Source organism: Musa acuminata, chromosome BXJ1-1, assembly GCF_036884655.1.
Source record: "Musa acuminata AAA Group cultivar baxijiao chromosome BXJ1-1, Cavendish_Baxijiao_AAA, whole genome shotgun sequence".
Classification (NCBI taxonomy): Eukaryota; Viridiplantae; Streptophyta; class Magnoliopsida; order Zingiberales; family Musaceae; genus Musa; species Musa acuminata.
This window is the reverse complement of record NC_088327.1, coordinates 5519342-5537920: the sequence shown is the minus strand read 5'-3', so window position 1 is coordinate 5537920 and position 18579 is coordinate 5519342. Positions and strand designations below refer to the sequence as shown.

Below are 18579 nucleotides of genomic sequence, written 5' to 3'. Positions count from 1 at the left end.
GCCTTTGCTCTCCTTGCTTTTCCTCGAACACCTTGCGTGCATCATCGAGCGCAGCGAACAGCACCACTGCTTCGTCTCTCTCTCTCTCTCTCCCTCTGCACCACTGCTGCTACTGACACCGAAACTCCATCCCCCTCAAGATTCCCACGCCCTTCGGGGAAACCTTGTCCACGAGAACATCCCCTCTTGGATCGTGGCTTTCTGCGGCCCGCGTTGAGCCACGTAAAGCCGCCTGCCATATTTATATCACCAGGCCACCCACTGGGGACACGAGCTATAATGTAATGGCATAATTCCACGTCCCCGGTCCAGAGAAGCCGCTCGGTCTTTTGACGTACAGTGTTATTATTTTTATGGGACGAGTCAAAACTGACGCCGTCGCTACGGGCGTCATTCATTTCGTGGTCCAGGAAACCCTCTCGCTACGTTTCACCGTGGCGACAAAAGGCAAAGGACGAGCGAGTGTGCGTAAGTTAAAGCAATGCACACAGTGACGGATTTTGTGAGGCTGAGGTGAGCCTGAGATGTCCAATGAACGAGAGAGGTAGACAAGGAGGCAATAAAGAAAGAGGAAAGGGCGACCGAGTAAAGCTAGAAATATGCGGCTCTCTTTCTTCTCAGGCTGAGGGCAGCCGGTACTCCTTATCCCACCCTCTCCCACCCTCTCCGCCACTCTCTCTCTCTCTCTCTCTCTCTCTCTCTCTCTCTCTCTCTCTATCTATCTATCTATCTATCTATCTATCCCTACTTGTTGCTTCTTTCTTGTTTGTTTCTTTCTCTCCGCTCCTGGTTTTGCTGCGACCTCCGCAACACCTGGTTTTCGGGCTGTGCTGCTTCGGTTGATCCACATATGTTGCGGCTTCTGTAGCATGAGGAGGAGATAAACATATGTGATGGATGGTTCCGAGGAGGCGTCAGGGTGGGCGGCGCGGTCGTCCGCTTCTGGTGCCCCGGGCGCTGCCTACCCCGCGTCCAGCAGTAGCCTCGGCCTCGTCCGCCATCGCCGGCGCACGTTGGTCAGGGAGGAGGATGAGTTCGAGGTGGAGGAGGAGGTAGAGGCAGCGCAGGAGCAGGTCAGCCGCATCCTCTCCTCCGCCGACAAGGGCGGGGGAGGGGACGCGGACGTCAGCCTCCGAGAATGGCTCGACCGGCCGGGCCGGGCAGTGGACCTCCTGGAATGCCTCCACATCTTCCGGCAGATCGCGGAGGCGGTGGGCTCGGCGCACGGGCAGGGCGTCGTCGTCGCCAACGTGCGTCCCTCCTGCTTCGTCATGTCGCCCCTCAACAGCGTCTCCTTCATCGAGTCCGCTTCTTGTTCCACCTCCGGCTCCGTCTCCGCCTCCTCCGATGACGACGATGCCGCCGGCGGGTCGGGCCCCGGCCCTCCGGAGAGGAACAGGTCCTTCTATGGCCCTTCCTCCTCCACCCGTCTCAAAGATCGCAGGGAGGAGGACGGCGCCGATGAGAAGAAGACCTTCCCGCTGAAGCGGATCTTGCTCATGGAGTGGAGCTGGTACACCAGCCCGGAGGAGGCCGACGGCGTGGGTCGGGGCACATTCGCTGCCGACGTTTACCGCTTGGGCGTTCTTCTGTTCGAGGTCGATGCTCCATGGATCTGCGAGATCAGTATCCTCTTGCTATATGACCCCTGTGGTTTGATCCGCTGACGTCGAGGTGGGCCTTCCTTTGTTCGCAGTTGTTCTGCACGTTCGATTCGCTGGAGGAGAAGCTCACCACCATGGCCGACCTCCGGCATCGCGTCCTTCCGCCGCAGCTGCTGCTCAAGTGGCCAAAGGAAGCTTCCTTCTGCCTCTGGCTGTTGCACCCTCAGCCAGATACCCGGCCCAAGATCAGGTCCGTTCTCTCTCCTTCTTGATCCAGGTGTGACCACATCTCTCATGGTGAACGAGTTCATCACAGTCCACATACTTTTTCGCTCATTTAGCGTTTGAAGCTTGAACATGCTCCCAACTTAATCAAACTCAACTCAGCTGAAGCTTTTCATCCAAATGTTACTCGTTGCAACTATTTGCATTGTGATCCATGCTCATATGCTTGCAAATTAGTTTTTGATGGCCATTGGAGTGACAAAAAACATTGCAATTTGTGTGGCATCTGCCAGTGAGGTGCTGCGCAGTGAGTTCCTCAATCGACCAACAAGCAAGTTGGAAGAGCGGGTAGCAGCGATCAAGTTAACAGAGGAGATAGAAGATGAGGAACTGCTACTTGAGTTTCTTCTGCACCTGAAGCAAAGGAAGCAAGAAGTCGCGGATAGGTTGCGTGATTCCATTTGTTTCATCTCTGCGGACGTACAAGAAGTTCAAGATCAGCGCTCGATCCTTCTGCAGAATTCATACCCTGAATTGGACACAGGCGGGCGTTCAGCCACATCAACGTTGGATCATCCTGTAGCGGATGTGGACTCATCTTGCTTTGCCTCGAGGAAACGCTTCAGATCAGAGTTCAACAACGGAGTGGGTGAAGAGGAGCTCGGCCATCTCATGGCTGAGGCACCGAGATCAGGAACAGGGCTGCAGATTCAGGTCAGCATCGCGTCGAAGAGTTCCAGATTGATGAAGAACTTCAAGAAGCTGGAGGCAGCCTACTTTTCCACGAGACGCAGGGGATCGAGATCGACACGCAGACCAGAGAGCAAACACTTGCAGGGCACAAGCAGCGGCACGGGATCGGCCGTCCGGACAGAGCGGAGTTCCGTCGATGACGTGGTGCTCCAGGAAGGACGTGGTGGTGGGAGAAGAAACGAGTGGATAAACCCCTTCCTCGAGGGCCTGTGCAAGTACCTCTCCTTCAGCAGATTGAAGGTGAAAGCTGACCTGAAACAAGGAGATCTGCTGAACTCCATGAACCTGGTGTGCTCCATGGACTTCGACCGCGACAACGAGTTCTTTGCCACCGCCGGCGTCAACAAGAAGATCAAAGTCTTCGAATGCGACATGATTCTCAACGAGGACCGCGGCATCCATTACCCCGTCGTCGAGATGTCCAACCGATCAAAGCTCAGCTGCATCTGCTGGAACGGCTACATCAAGAGTCAGATCGCTTCAAGCGACTTCGAAGGTGTCGTGCAGGTAGCCACCAAGAAATCTATCCATCGATCTCCATCACAAATCTCATTGCTCCCAACGCATACAGGTGTGGGATGTGACGAGGAGCCAAAACCTGGCGGAGATGAGGGAGCACGAGAAGCGGGTGTGGTCGGTGGACTTCTCCCTTGCGGACCCAACCAGGCTGGCCAGTGGAGGCGACGATGGTACCGTGAAGCTGTGGAGCATCAATAAGGCAATTCTATTCTTGCACTTGCTGTATGTCTGCTTTTGAACTATGTATGCCACACAGTGAATTCAAGGTGACGAGGAAACTGCGATGCATTGTGGTTGAAATGCGGTGATGTTGCAGGCCGGAAGCGTCGGCACCATCAGAACCAAGGCGAACGTGTGTTCCATTCAGTTCCAGCCGGAGTCGGCGCACTTGCTGGCGGTGGGCTCAGCGGATCACAAGGTCTACTGCTTCGATCTCCGGAACTTGAGAATGCCTTGTTGCACATTAGCCGGCCACACCAAGACTGTGAGCTACGTGAAGTACCTCGATTCGTCGCACGTCGTCTCCGCCTCGACCGATAACTCCCTCAAGCTCTGGAATTTGCCGGCGAGCACATCAGGAGTGCACGAAGCCCCTCTTCAGACATTCGCAGGTCATACCAACAATAAGGTAAGCTGACAACCTGACAAGAAAGATCAGCACTGCTATACTTTAGGTGGATGCATGAAAATCCACAGGAAACATCACACTGCTGCTATATGATCACATTCTTTGAAGTCATATGAGATTGCAACTACTCTTTCTTTTATTACATTAGTCAGTGTTGAAACCCATTTCTCATTGCCGGAGCTTTTCCCTTTTTCATGTTGCAGAACTTTGTTGGCCTATCCGTTTCTGATGGATACATTGCTACAGGCTCAGAAACAAATGAGGTATGCATATCTTGTGCTTCAACTTCATCCATCTTTCTCATAGATACCATTCACATGCTAGTTGTTGGCATCTTCACGTCGTGTGTCAATACGGTTTGGTCTGGTTCCGATCGTACGAGGGCATCCACATGGGTATCCAAGACGGGGGGTAGAAGGGTAAGGTCGGGTCAGAGATGGCGTCTCCAGGGCTAACTTGAGGTGGGACTTGGATTCTTGCTTCAGCGTCACTTTCTTGCACAATAAGTCAATGTCGGTAGGAGGATTCCTGACTCGATCCCTCCGAAGCTTAAGTTAGTTAGAGATGGATACGAGAGTGTTTTTTCATGTCCGAGGTATGATCCTTGGCGCTGACCAATGGGTCAATATTTATACATGTCGTAGAGAGTCGGTCGTACTTAGGTTGTTAATGGTTGTTGATGTTCCGAGCGATCGTACAAATTCTCCAAGAGATGCGCGGTGACATCTTGTATGACCTCGAGCGGCACAACCATGATCGCACGTCATCACGAGGATGCTGCTTCCCTTCAAGTCCGTACTCGTGCATACAACTCCTCGATATTGAGGCATAACTGTCGACTCCGAGGTGCCACGTCGGCTTCGAGATGCCACGCCGATTGTTGTCGCGTGAATGATACTAGAATATTCCCTATCATTCTCTCCCCCTCACAGAGGCGCGTCCCAAGTTCCTCATAAGAGGCTTAGGGTACATCTTCTATGTTGTGTGATTAGGGTCTTTGCTTTTCGATTGGATCAGTTGTGCCTTCAGGTGCAGGAGATTTATCGTGGTAAGCCCTTTTTAGGTCAAGTGGTTCGTCTTTGTTTCCTTGGCTTACTGTAGTAGGTTGTCTGTTGTTATATCCTGGATTTTTTTTTTTCAGAATGATGTTAACTCAAAGAATCATCCAAGTAGCTCTACCTAACAGTAGAGAAAGGTCCGCTCTCCACTGGAATCTAATTTAGTACTAGTGAGAGACTATTTTAAAAATTAAAAATAAAAAAAATTCAGCAACGCTGAGTAGGAACCCAAAAAGTCAACTCAAAATGAATACATGATAAAAAATCAATCATCCCATTGGCATATATCAAATGTTTGAAGGAGCACTCCCCCAACAGCGGATGGAGAGGCTTTATCCTACGGAATGAGTTTGTGTTCTCCACATAACGGATGGAGGCAAACTCATGTCGCACTCCCAACAGCAGATGGGGTGATGTCCCTCACCTACCAAAGTGGGGACACGTTCCTCCCAATAGCGGATGGAGGAACCATCCAACCACCACGTTTGATGGTCCACTAATTTTCAAAAAGAATTGCCCTACCTGCACTCAACAGGGTAATAACATTATCTCATACCGATTATGTCTATATTATGATGAAATAATACTTTAAAAATATCTCTTTTAAATATCATTCATGTCAAATACTATCAATTAGTCCTCAATTGACTTGAACTATAGTTCAATCGATCATATTAAACTCGATTTAACTAGAACTTAGTTGAACTGATCTCTAATCCTCATTTAACTGATCTGAAATCATATTAGACTAATATGATTTGAACTAGATTAGGTTTAAATTAGATAAAACTGACTTGAATAAATCAATCAATTCAGAATCATCCTGAATTGATCTAGACTAATCAAGTCTCGTTTAGTTCAATCAATGTTTGGGCTTAAATCCAACAATTACATGATATTGGACTAAGTTGGGTCAACTCATATACTGGTCATATACATTGCATATAACTATGCATGCATCACACAAGATTGGGCCAATCTTGGCCCATGGACTGGTCATATGTGTCACACATGACTACACATGTTGGGTTAGCCTACGGGCTAGGGCCTAACCCGTGAGTTGGGTTTGGCCTACAGGTTGGGCCTAGTTTGCTGATTGTGCCTAGCTAGTGGGTTGTGGCCTGACCTATGGGTTGGGCTAGGCTTGTGGACTGTTTTAACCATATTTCTATTTAATTTCATCAATATCGAATTATGATAACATATATTCACTAACAATAATACATTAATACATAACAATAGACTAAAGAATAAGATTAAGGAAATGACATTCTTAATTCAATAATAATTAGAAGTCATACTTTAATATGACATGAATAATTTTAATATGATCTAATTAAACAATAAAATTTTAAATATTTAAAGGGATAAATTTTTTTTAGATAATATATTATAATCTAACAATAAAAATTTTAACATTTAAAGGATTAAGAATTATGTTTTTGAACTACTCATAATATAGTTTCATCCGGATAAGATTAAAAGATAAACTGCAATACAAGGAAATAACATTCTTAATCCAAATATAAAAAATCAGATATCATGTATTTAATACATAAAATATGTATAATTTCAATATGTCTAAATTCAAAATAAAAATCTTTAAAGAGGATTAAAGAATCCTTTAAAAACTTCAGATAATATATTTTAATTTAATAAGAAATATTTTAATATTAAAAGGATTGATAAATATTTTCAAACTATAAAAATTTTAATATTTAAGGAATTGAAATAAATACTTTTATTTTCAAGAAAGGTAGGGAAACCCTTAAAGGATGAGATGAACCTCCATTAAAAGAAGTTTTCCTTAATTTTCGTATTTATTTAATATAAATTATTTTTATTTGATATACTAATAAATTTGATATCATATTTAGAATTCTTAATAATCATTTCCTAATTCTCAATAGCAAATAAGGAAATAAGATTAATATTTCCTAAATTAGGAAGGTAAGTAAAGAAATAAAAGTTAATTCGTAAATTAAATATTCTAATATTCCTAAATTAAATTAATACACAACTCGGGCGTAGATCCACCTTAGCGTGCTTTGCACGATCGAGGTGCACGACTTAGGCACACATCCGTCGTAGCGAACCTTCTGGCTAAGGTAGGCCCTCCTTCTAATGCTAATTTGATAAGGAACTATTTGGTTAGTTGATTATTAGTGTGGCCCATAAGCTTGCGAAGAATTATCCACTTTGGTCGATAGGTGTACCTGCACGATTTAGGGTAAGAGAGACCCGACGGACTTATACCTATCGCAGGGAGTTGGTCATAATCAGGCTGTTAAGGGTCGTCAATGCTCCAGGCAGTCTATCACGGACTTAGCTGGAATTGCCTAAGTCGTGAGGCACCTTTACGGCAAAGTCACAAACTTAGTTAAAGTTACCTAAGTCGTGAAGCACCCTTGTACCAACTCCTCGGACTCAGCTGAGATTGCCTAAATCATGAGGTGCCCTTGCGATATATGCGTTCGCAAAGGTTCAGCCTAGTTGCAACCTCGTATAGGTCCCGAAGGACCTGTAAAACAAAAAGTTGATTAGAATGAAAATAAGTGACGAACAAATCTCGACATCTCGTGAAAAGGGAAGCTTTACAAGAAATTCAATGAGCACCTTGAGTGTAAAAGAGAAAAGAGAGAAAATATAAAACAAAGACTTTAAAAGGTAGAATGAACAACTACAAATCCACAAACAACGGCTCACCAGGTGTCGGGTGCGAATGCAAGTTCTCGTAAAGTTAACGTGCGAACTTGTGAAGATTGTTCAATGCCCTACAATATATCAAAGCTCCATCCAGCCCTATGCCACCTGGGGGGTTCCAGGGTGTTGTGATGGCTGATGTTTCGCGTACAACTGCAGTTTGTAGAAAACAAGCCGTGACACGCGAAAATAGAGCCATTTTGGGCAGTTCGGCCTAGCGCGGCGAGCGGTCGTACTACAACGCTACGAATTATCATTGCTTACATTTTCCAAGAAAAAAAAAACATAAAACCAAGGTAAAACATGCTGGCATGTCTCTGTATAAGCATACAAAAGTGACGAACAGTTCGTTGAATGAAGTTATTATGGGTGCATGATAACCGTTCGTGACATTCTCCCCTACTTAAACTATCGACGCCCTCGTCGATGCTTATTGGTAGTTGTTGACGACTGCTTCTTCATGTCATAGGGCATCTTCGAGCTCCCAACTAGCTTCAGTTCGGGGAAGCTTTCGCTACTTCACCAAGTACTCGGTCTGCTCAGCTCCATTGGGTAGCTTTATCTTGCGATATGCTAAAATAGTTTCAACTCGCTTCTCGTAGGAGGCTCTGGTCGGGGGTAGCCGAGTTGGAATACTTCGGGAAGCATCTTGTGGATCTGAATGGTAGGCTTTGAAGTTGCTGGTGTGAAAAATATTATGAATTTTGAGCCACGCCGGTAGCTGCAACTTATAGGAGACGTTGTCTACCCTACTGATAATTGGGAAGGGCCCTTCATACTTATGCACCAATCCTTTGTATACTTTGTGCGTAAAGAATTGGAGTGATACTGGTTGGAGCTTTACCAATACCAAATTGTTGACTTTGAACTCTTGTGGTCGCCTTCCCAAGTCTGCCCACTTCTTCATCTTTTTGGATACCTTCTCCAAGTAAGCCATGTCTTTTACAAAGTGATATGCTGACGGATTACTTCCAGTATACTCGATAGCCAAGGTGTGAGGAGTCAACGACTGTTGTCATGTAATGATCTCGAAGGGGCTCTTGTTGGACGTACAACTCCGCTACAAATTGTAGGAGAATTGGGCTATGTCCAACAGCTTCACCAAATCTCATTGGTTGGCACTGACGCAACGCCGAAGATATTGCTTAAGGAGCGAGTTTATCCTTTCAGTTTGGTCATCCGTCGGAGGATGGAGACTTATGGAGAAGCATAACTTAGATCCCAACAATTTAAATAGTTCAGTCTAGAATCATCCTAAGAACCAAGCGTCTCGATCACTAATGATATTATGCGGGACCCCCCAATATTTCACCATATTCATCATCATCAGCTTGGCCGCCTCCTCTGTTGAATAGTATAGAGGTGCAACAATGAAAGTTGCATATTTTGAAAATCGATCAACCACCACAAGTATCAATCTGAGTCCCTCTATTGTTAGTAAGCTTGATATGAAATCGAAGGAAATGCTCTCCCATGGCTTTTTTGGTACGGGCAACGGCTCCAAATGTCTCACTGGCTTCCGCTGCTCTACCTTATCTTGTTGGCAAGTAAGGCACGTTCGAACATATTCTTCCACATCAGTCCCCATCTTCAGCCAGTAAAAGGCCCTCTTCATGAGAGTCAATATTCGACGAATGCCCGGATGTCCTGCCCAAAGGGAATCGTGACACTCTCTCAAGAGTTTGCACCTCAAATTGTCCATTTGAGAAATATAAACCCTATTCCCTTTTGTGTAAATGAGTCCCTCCTAGATCCAAAATCATCGTGTCTTGCCTTCTTTGATTAGTTGCATCAGGGTCACTGCTTGGGGATCACTATGCAGTCCATCCCTGATTCTGGAAAGGAAGTTGGAGTGCAGCTAACTTGCTTGGCTTCCGCCTTCTAGCTGCATGGCATTCACTCGCTCCACTTTCTGACTTAGCGCATCGGCCATGACATTTGCTCATCCGGGCTTGTACTTCATTGTCATATTAAATTTGGCCAGGAAGTCCTGCCATCGTGCTTACTTTGGGGAGAGTTTCTTTTGAGTTTGGAAGTAACTTAAAGCGATGTTGTTCATCCTTAGCACAAATCACGATCCGAGAAGGTAGTGTCGTCAAATTCGTAGACAGTGGACCACTGCTATCATCTCCTTCTCGTGCATCGGAAACCGCCGCTCAGTCTCATTGAGCTTGCGGCTCCTGTAGGCCACCAGGTGACCCTCCTATATGAGTACTCCCCTAATAACAAAATCTAAAACATCTGTATGGACTTCGAAGGGCTCCCCATAATCCAGCAATTTGAGCATTGGTTCTTCCAACACAACAACCTTTAGATCTTTGAATGTAGCTTCATATTTGTCAGAACATCTCCAAGGCTGCTCTTTCTTTAACAACTTCATCAGTGAGGTTGCATTCTTCGAATACCCAGTTATAAAGCGCGATAGTAGTTGATGAAACCAAAGAAGGATCTCAACTCCGACACCTTCTTTGGAGTTCTCCATTCTGCAACAGCTTGCACATTTGATTTGTCCATCGAATAGAAATATTACTGATTCGATGCCTCAAGAATAAGATCTTCATCTAAGTAAAGTAGCATTTCTCCCTTTTCATGAACAAGGTGTTCTCCCTGAGAACCTTGAAAATTGTCCGAATGTGCTCGATGTGCTCCTCGAGCGTTTGGTTAGTCACGTAGGTAGTTTTCGTTTTGTCGCCTTTAGCAATGCACACATGCCAGTACCCCGACCAGAGGTCGAGTTTGGAGAAATACTTTGCTTTGCCTAATTGGTCGAATAAGTCCGTGATGAGCGGGATGAGATACTTGTTCTTCACCGTTACCTTGTTGAGGCTCGATAATCGATGCATAGTCGAAGGCTCCAATCTTATTTCTCTTGGAATAAAACTGGAGCTCCGAATGATGCTTTAGAACTGCAGATGAGACCATCGCTTAGAAGTTCATCTAACTGCTTTCTGAGCTCTGCTAACTCTGGAGGGGACATGTGGTATAGTGGTCTCGCTAGAGGCTTTAGTCCCGGCTCCAGCATGATATGATGATCCACGCCTCTACATGGTAGTAGAGTTTTTGGCAACTCAGGTGGCATAACATCTGTGAACTCCTTTAGAACGTTTGCCACCATAGCAGGTTCATGAATGACCTCCCCATCGAGGGGCTCTAGCTTCACAGCAGCCACAAATGTTATTTCGTCTTTTCGTACCCCTTGCTTTAGTTGTAATGTTGATATCTGCTAGGGATCCTTGATTCCTCTCTACGAGATGGGAACTACACAGGGGTCATCACTTCCCATCGTACATAGGGAGTTTAGGAACGACATTGGTACCAACTTAGCCACGTGCACGAACTACATTCCAAGGATCACTTGGAAGTCATCCAATGACACTGACATTATGTTTGTGCTCCCACTCCATGTTCCAATCTTGATGGGGACTCCCTTTGCCAGCTCGGAGATCCGCTTGGCTTCCGAGTTCACTGCCTTCATCTGACTTGGGTTCTTCTCCAAGATCAGCCCAAGTTGCTTTGCTTCTCGGTCGACAATAAAGTTGTGGGTAGCACCCGTGTCCACCATTGGGTTGTTTGGCCATTAAGCTTAATGTCCACATACATCAGCTCGCTACTCCCTGCTTTCAATGGATTTGCCTTTATGTTCTCCCCCACTTGACCCCACAATGCATTCAACAAACGCATTACTCTCATTCGGGGACCTTGTGACACTTCGTCATCGTTGGATTCTGAACTATTTGAACTGAGGGCGACGGTCTTACCCTTATCTGATTTGGGGAGATGGATTGAAGCTGTTAAGGCATTGAGTGCCTGTTTCTGTGGGCATTCCCTCACCATGTGCGGCCCTCCGCACAAAAAAATCCTCCAAGTTTTGGGCCCTTGCCTTTTGAGCTTGGCTCTTTATGAGAACTCTTCTTCCTTTGTTCACCCCCGGGCTCCTTCCCTCAAGAATATTTTGGAGGGCGGTTTCCTGAAGATTGTTTCCTTTTTCCTGACTCCTCCAAGGAAACAAAGTCGGTGAGCCTTTCTGCGACCGCAATTACCCCGATTACATCGGTGACATTCCTTCGATATAGTTCCTGTTAAGCCCATAGCTTCGGGCCATCAAGGAAGCTAAACAACTTATCCTTCTTGGACATGTCTTGTATGTCCAGCATCAGTGCAGAAAATTATTTCACGTGTTCTTAGATGGAAGTACTTTGGCGGAGTTGTCTCAACTTTCTCTTTGCAATGAACTCTATGTTCTCGGGTAGAAACTGAGTTCTCAACTCCTGCTTCAAGTCTTCCCATGTGTCCACTCGACACCGACCTTGTTGGATCTCCTCCCAACGGGTTCGCCACGAAAGTTTTGCATCCCTATTCAAATACATGATTGCTATTGAAACTTTGGTATCTTTAAAATCGTGCTTTGTAGCTCGAAAGTATTATTCCATGTCAAACAAGAAATTCTCGAGCTCCTTTGCGTTCCTAGCACCTTCATAGCAATAAGGCTCAGGTACCCTCAAGTTTTGTGATGGCGTAACATAGGTGTTGCTCCCTCCCACATTTAGTGCCCTTGTGAGCGTTGTCACTCTAGAAGTGAGTTTTGCCATGACTTCATGCAAATGTTGCACGGAGTCTTTCGTATCATCCATCAATCAATCAACTAGGGCCTCAACCTTGTCGATTCGGGATTTAGCTTCTTCTTGCGAGCTCTCTATCCCAAGAAGCCTTCGTTGGCCTTGGTAGAGTTCCTCCAAGCTCACTTCAAAAATATCTAGGCGGATTTCTATCGCTGTGAGTCTCTCCTTATGGCTCTTTTTCTTGGTTGACGCTCCAGATTGCGCCTCCTTCGTTCGTAGAGAGTAGCCAACTTCTCGCTCATCATGTTCGCTGCCACGATCCCCTAGTGCGGCTCCACCAACATGAGAGCGAGTTTGCACTTACAGCCCATCTGCGACTGCTTGAGACAATGGTCCGGCTTGCCCTGCCTTGCTTAATTCACCATGATGCTTTGCCACGGCGAGATTGTGAAGTTTTTTCACTGCTTGCTCGAATTGTTTGCCCGCTCTGATGCCACAATGTCATAGACTTAGCTGGAATTACCTAAGTCATGAGGCACCCTTGCGGCAAAGTCACACTTAGATGAAGTTGCCTAAGTCGTGAAGCACCCTTGCACCAACTCCTCAGACTTAGCTAGGATTGCCTAAGTCATGAGACGCCCTTACAACATATGCGTATGCAAAGGTTCAGCCTAGTTGCAACCTTGTATAGGTCCCAAAGGACCTATAAAACATAAAGTTGATTAGATTAAAAACGAGCGACGGACAAGTCCCGACATCTCACGAAGAGAGAAGCTTTACAAGTAATTTAGCGAGCATCTTGAGTGCAAGGGAGAAAAGAGAGGAAGGAGAAAACAATGACTTTAGAAGGTAGAACGAACAATTACACGTCCACAAACAACTGCTCACCGGGTGTCAGGCGCGAAAGCAAGTTCCCGTCAAGTTAATGTGAGAACTTGTGAAGATTGTTCAACGCTTGACAATATACCGAAGCCTCATCCAGCCTTATGCCACCTGGGAGGTTCCAGGGTGCTGAGATGACTGACATTTTGTGTGTAGCTACGGTTTACAAAAAATAAGTTATGACATGCGAAAACGGAGCCATTTTGGGGCAGTTCGACCCGACGCGACGAGCGGTCGCACTGCAATGTTGCGAACTGTCGTTGTTTACATTTTTCAAGCACAAAAAAATACACACACACAAAACCAAGTCAAAACATGCTGTCATGTCTCTATATAAGCATGCAAAAGCGACGAACGGTTCGTTGAACGAAGTTGTTGTGGATGCGTGATGACCGTTCGTGACAGGTCGGTACTTATTCTTCGGGCGACACGGGTGGAACTGTACTATTCCCCGCTATGCGGTCTCGTCTTGTATGACCTCGGGCCGCACAGGCACGGTCGTATGTAGCTATGGGAATGTTGTGTCCCTTCAAGTTCATATCCACGCGTGCGCCTCTTTGGTACGGAGGTACAATTACGGACTCCAAGGGCCATGTCGGCTTTGAGATGCCACATCGACTCTGAGGTGGCTATTGAACATTGTTGCATAGACAGAATATTCCCTGACACTGGTGATTTAACTGATATGCTTATTACTACTACCAAAACACTAACAGCTAAGTGTTCTTCCTTTTTGTTTCTTTTAATGGATCAGAGAAAATTACTAATTCTATGACAAGATGAACTGTAAGTTAATAAACCCTGATTGAGAACCAATTTACAACAGAGTCTTCTGATTATATGAGAGATCCTATTTGCTGGAGTCTCATCATGCTTGGCATATCTTGCAACAATATATTTGTGCATGCATCTCATTATCCTTCTGAAGCCAGCTGATAACTACAGAACAATCTCCCTCCAACCAAATGAACTGCTGCCCTTAGCCTTCCCAGCCACCAAATTGACAGATTTATCTTAAGACAATTATGACCTTTCACAAAACAATCTCTATGCTCTTATGCTGCAACCTGGACTCTGATCCATGGCACCATCATACTTAGTTTTACAGTACAGAAAAGGAGTCTCTTTAAGAAGATCTCTCTGTCAAACCTCTGCAAAATCAACAACAGTTTATCTGTTAGCAGAGGTGTTTTCTTTTTCAGCACAGTATATTGCCATATTAACAACTTGAGATATTATCATACTATATTGTTAAAGAAACAAGAATGTTAAAGCTGGACCAGATCAAACTTCGACAGAGATGATAAAGTAATTAAAGATGCTTCTTTTAGCATCTTGTTGAGATTTCACTTGTCATATTCAAGGACTTTTGGAGTCATCTTCCAATTGAACTGACAATATAGAATCCTTATGCTGAAGGAAGCCCTTAACCAATATTTTCTCTTCATTGTCATCGACATAAGAAGTTAGTGGATGTTAGAGTCTGTTTCTGTATCATAATTTTCTGAAGTGGAAAGCTTTGAAATGTTATCTGCAAGTCACAACTGTTGTCCTCATCAACTGGTTCAGGTGTTCATCTACCACAAAGCTTTTCCCATGCCGGTGTTGTCCTACAAATTCAGCACCACAGACCCCATATCAGGTCAGGAGAACGACGACGCTTCCCAGTTCGTCTCTTGTGTTTGCTGGCGAGGCCAGTCATCCACCTTGCTGGCTGCAAACTCAAGTGGTAACATCAAGTTCTTGGAGATGGTGTAGCTGCCAATTCGGAAGCTAGAGGTGATGAGTTATGGGGTCACAACATGGAGGTTCTTAATCCGAACTCTACGCATCAGCACACAGTTGCGGTTGTGGCGAATTTGCCAGAGTTCGGTGGCTCTGTGATTGATCGATCATAGGAGAAGATGTTAGCATATGTATCATAGCAAACGATTTGGAAAGAAGACTGAGAGGGAATTGTTTTGTGTACATCATTCATATATAATCAATCAAATCAATTGAGCTCTTTTAAATTTTTGCCATCCTGATTTCAGCTTGATCTAATGTGATCTCATTTCAAATCAACTTCACTTCCCTTGTGATTTCATTTTGAAGTCTAAAATGACACTACAAGAAGAATAGAACAGCATAAGATTATGGAAACCACAGGTAAAGAAACAGGATCAGCAAAGAAGCACAAGAGAAACAGAAATATCCAATTAGTGGAGAAAACCCTTTCTCAAGTTGAAAAGAATACGATTATAAATTCTATTGTTTGGCTTTACCTCTCCATATAACTTGCGAGTGTCTCATTGATCATATTATTAACAATTTTAGTAAGTTATATATACACATCTTTTGAGGAGATGAGGGTTATTACTTGGGATCACGTCAGATATCTTAAGGAATATGGTCTTAATTTAGTAGATCCGCATCCGCATTGACAAGAGAGAATCGGACGTCTCTTGTACCCGTTTCAACGCTTCCCGCATAAGTTTCTGTGCGTTGAAGGGGAAAGATAAGGAGGGCTCCTCGCATCGCCCCCAGAGAAGACGCATCGAGATAGCAGGGATGTGTTCTCTGGAGAAGCGTGGCCGCGTCTATGTCCTCAGCCTCACCGGCGACAACGAGCACCGCCTCAACGCCGATCTCATCGCGGCGCTCCGATCCGCCCTCGCCAAGGTACGCGCCGAATACGCCGCCGCACCTAACGGCTCCGCCCTCGTCACCGCCGCCGAGGGCCGGTTCTTCTCCAACGGCTTCGACCTCGCTTGGGCCAACGCCGCCGGATCCCCCTCCGCCTCCCTCCAGCGCCTTTCGTCCCTCGTCGCCCTCTTCAAGCCCGTGGTCGCGGACCTCATGTCCCTCCCGATGCCCACCATCTCCGCCGTCAACGGCCACGCCGCCGCCGCCGGGTTCATGCTCGCCATCAGCCACGACTACACGGTGATGAGGGGGGATCGGGGGTTCTTGTACATGAGCGAGCTCGACATCGGCTTGTCCTTCCCGCCGTACTTCATGTCGCTGATGCGGGCGAAGATCGCCGATCCGAGGACGCTGACGGACGTGACGCTCCGGGCGGCGAAGATCACGGGAGCGGAAGCGAAGGCGAGGGGAATCGTGGACTCGGTCCACGCCGGCGCCGACGAGGCGTTGCAGGCAGCGATGAGGATGGGAGAGGAGCTGGCGGCGCGGAACTGGGACGGTGGGGTGTACGCGTCGATCCGGATGGCGGCGTTCCCGGATCTCTGCAGGGCGGTGGGATTGCCGGCGGAGGACGCGGAGCAGAAGGACAAGACCATCGCCGCCAAGCTCTGAAGTTGGATCTCCACTACAAGGTACTTGTCACGTTTATACTGGTGATATTTACTGTATCGTATCATGAGCAACGCATTTGATTACCGTAAGCTAAAAACCAAAACAGCAAATTAGACCGGAATGCGTTTGCTTTTAATAAGCTACTTGAAATAAACGATTAAATTATCATCTATTTCTTGCCATGCATAATTGAATATCTAAGTTGAATACATAAATTCAGATATAATGATTAAATGGATCAGTAAATTGTGTAGTAATGTTTCTTTGATTTAAAGACATAAGATAGGATATAAAGATGGACGCATACGTTTTGCTATTAATATGCTTGATTAGATTATATTCTATCTCTTGCTTGCTAGCTGATAGCTGACACCACTAGCCAAATAAACTTTGGACTTTCAATGATGGGACATTTTGACTTGACATTCGAATGAGAATCATATGGTGCATATTGTTCCCTTCTTCTTATGAACTCTCCATTGATGATAGGGAGAAGACCATCTTGGAATTCCAGTATACTTAGTATGTGGAAAAACTAATCGGGTTGGCTGTAGTTCTCCATCTACACGATCCAATGTAATCCTATTTTCTTATTTATGCTTCCTCTCATAATAACATAGTTGATTTTTAGACATTATTAATGGCAAGTTACATCATTCACAATCTTGATTCCAGTCTAATCATTATTATATTAGTCTTGATTCCAATCTAATCATTATAGGTTAGTGCCTCCCGTATCAGATAAAAAGATGCCCTAGTGCACAAGGCCAGTCGAGTTTTCTTAGGTTGTGTTGTAGTCCACAATGATGAGTTTGAGATGGATTAATTAGAGCTAACATATGTCAGGTGTGACACTAATTTAACTCAAAAGCTTAAGTCATTATGTTGTGGGTCAATCCCAATATACATAACCTGACCTTTCGATCCTTAATAATATGAGATTATCCTCTTAGTTCATCTTACATTTTATATGCATAAATATTTTTAATATCTTCTTCTATTCATGTGTGTTAATTATTTTTAACTCAATGCTTAAGTTGTTTGGTTGTGGTTCAAACAAATCATTTACCCTATTCTTCTGTTGCTTGATGGACGTGCTTCACGCTAAAGCGAACCAATATATGGTTCATCACTCGATTTTTGTCTCATGGGACCACCTTGTGTCTTTTAGGTCAGTTTAATTGATCGACAGGTTGCCCTGCGAGCAAATTTGGCCACATATGGGGTGTGTTATATGTTCAATTAAAAGCAAAACGATCCTTCAATTTGAATCAAGATATGTTTCATCACTCCATTTATGTCTGATGGAAACAATCCTGTGTCTTTTAGATCAATTTAATGGATAGACGGGTTGACGTTTGAGCAAATTTTGCCTCATGGGGTGTGTAATATGTTCAACTAGAGGCCAAAGGGCCCTTCCGTATTGAGTCCCATATCATCCAACATAAACTTGTTTTATTGCATGCACAACTAGAGATGAGAGCGAGACGGCTACCCGTGCTCGGCACCTGAAGCGGAGCATATATCCAACCCAACTAAATGTTTGGTTATAAAAGGCAAAAAAATTCTAACACATTATTATTCTGTGACGATGGAAAAATCTAACAAGATACAGTGATGTTGATAATAGTATGTCATTCTTTATATGGGACTGAATCAGGACGTAACAAGATACAGTGATGTTGATAACTTGTTGACGTCCCTGCAAAAATATTTTTCTATTATGATATTAGTTTTCAGAAATCTATCGTTTTAAAAGTTTCGAAATAATTTATTTACCTTTGTCAATTTTAAAATAGTATATATATATATATATGGGTAAATTTCAAAAAAAATCTCAACATTTTTTTTTTTTCTCACCTAGTGTCCTTTTTTTTTTGTTTATTCTCGCATAATGTCCCTTTTTTTTTCTAAAAAACAATATTACCTGCCACCTTTGCCATGTTGCATTGTGGGTCACCTCCAGGCCCTCGTTGCCTTACCCCACTCCAAGGCTTTATTGTCGCCATACGCCCCCTTTGCCTCTTTGTCTGGTCACCATCTCCGTTCACGAGGCCTCTTCGAGCAAGGCCCCTCTCTACCCCCATGAAGCCTCCGTCCTCCGTGTTGACTACTCCCCTTGTCGACACCTCTTTGTCGATCTTAATTAGATCTGTTAACATGATGTCGAACCACTACAGCATCGAGTTGAAGCATCGTTGGTCAAGTTGGTCACAACATTGACCAGGGACCCAAGGGCATCGATCATCTCGACGAGGAGGAAGTGTATATATATATATATATATATATATATATATATATATATATATATATATATATATATGGATAATTACAAAAATCATTTGTTAAGC

At 44.8% G+C, this 18579-nt stretch overlaps 2 protein-coding genes across 6 annotated transcripts; both read left to right on the top strand.

Annotated features, from left to right (window-relative positions):
- The first annotated feature begins 613 nt into the window (after positions 1–613).
- On the top strand, positions 614–14952 carry LOC135625625 (protein SPA1-RELATED 4-like). Of its 3 annotated transcripts, XM_065130693.1 has the most exons (7): positions 617–1598; positions 1697–1854; positions 2123–3089; positions 3154–3300; positions 3418–3729; positions 3933–3992; positions 14501–14952. In XM_065130693.1, the coding sequence occupies exons 1-7, from the start codon at positions 894–896 to the stop codon at positions 14687–14689; spliced, it is 2538 nt and encodes an 845-aa protein (XP_064986765.1). In that variant the 5' UTR covers positions 617–893; the 3' UTR covers positions 14690–14952. The 3 variants fall into 3 exon arrangements, with proteins under 3 accessions (XP_064986896.1, XP_064986829.1, XP_064986765.1); XM_065130824.1 differs by lacking the exons at positions 3933–3992; positions 14501–14952 and having other exon boundaries at positions 614–1598; positions 3154–3344; positions 3418–3556; XM_065130757.1 differs by lacking the exons at positions 3933–3992; positions 14501–14952 and having other exon boundaries at positions 615–1598; positions 3154–3323; positions 3418–3685.
- A 449-nt stretch (positions 14953–15401) lies between these two features.
- On the top strand, positions 15402–17686 carry LOC103986551 (enoyl-CoA delta isomerase 2, peroxisomal). Of its 3 annotated transcripts, none has more exons than XM_065131008.1 (2): positions 15402–16248; positions 17405–17686. In XM_065131008.1, exon 1 carries the CDS (start codon positions 15482–15484, stop codon positions 16226–16228), a length of 747 nt encoding a protein of 248 aa, XP_064987080.1. In that variant the 5' UTR covers positions 15402–15481; the 3' UTR covers positions 16229–16248; positions 17405–17686. The 3 variants fall into 3 exon arrangements, with proteins under 3 accessions (XP_064987080.1, XP_009402845.2, XP_009402852.2); XM_009404570.3 differs by having other exon boundaries at positions 17400–17686; XM_009404577.3 differs by lacking the exon at positions 17405–17686 and adding an exon at positions 16718–16863.
- Positions 17687–18579: the final 893 nt, after the last annotated feature.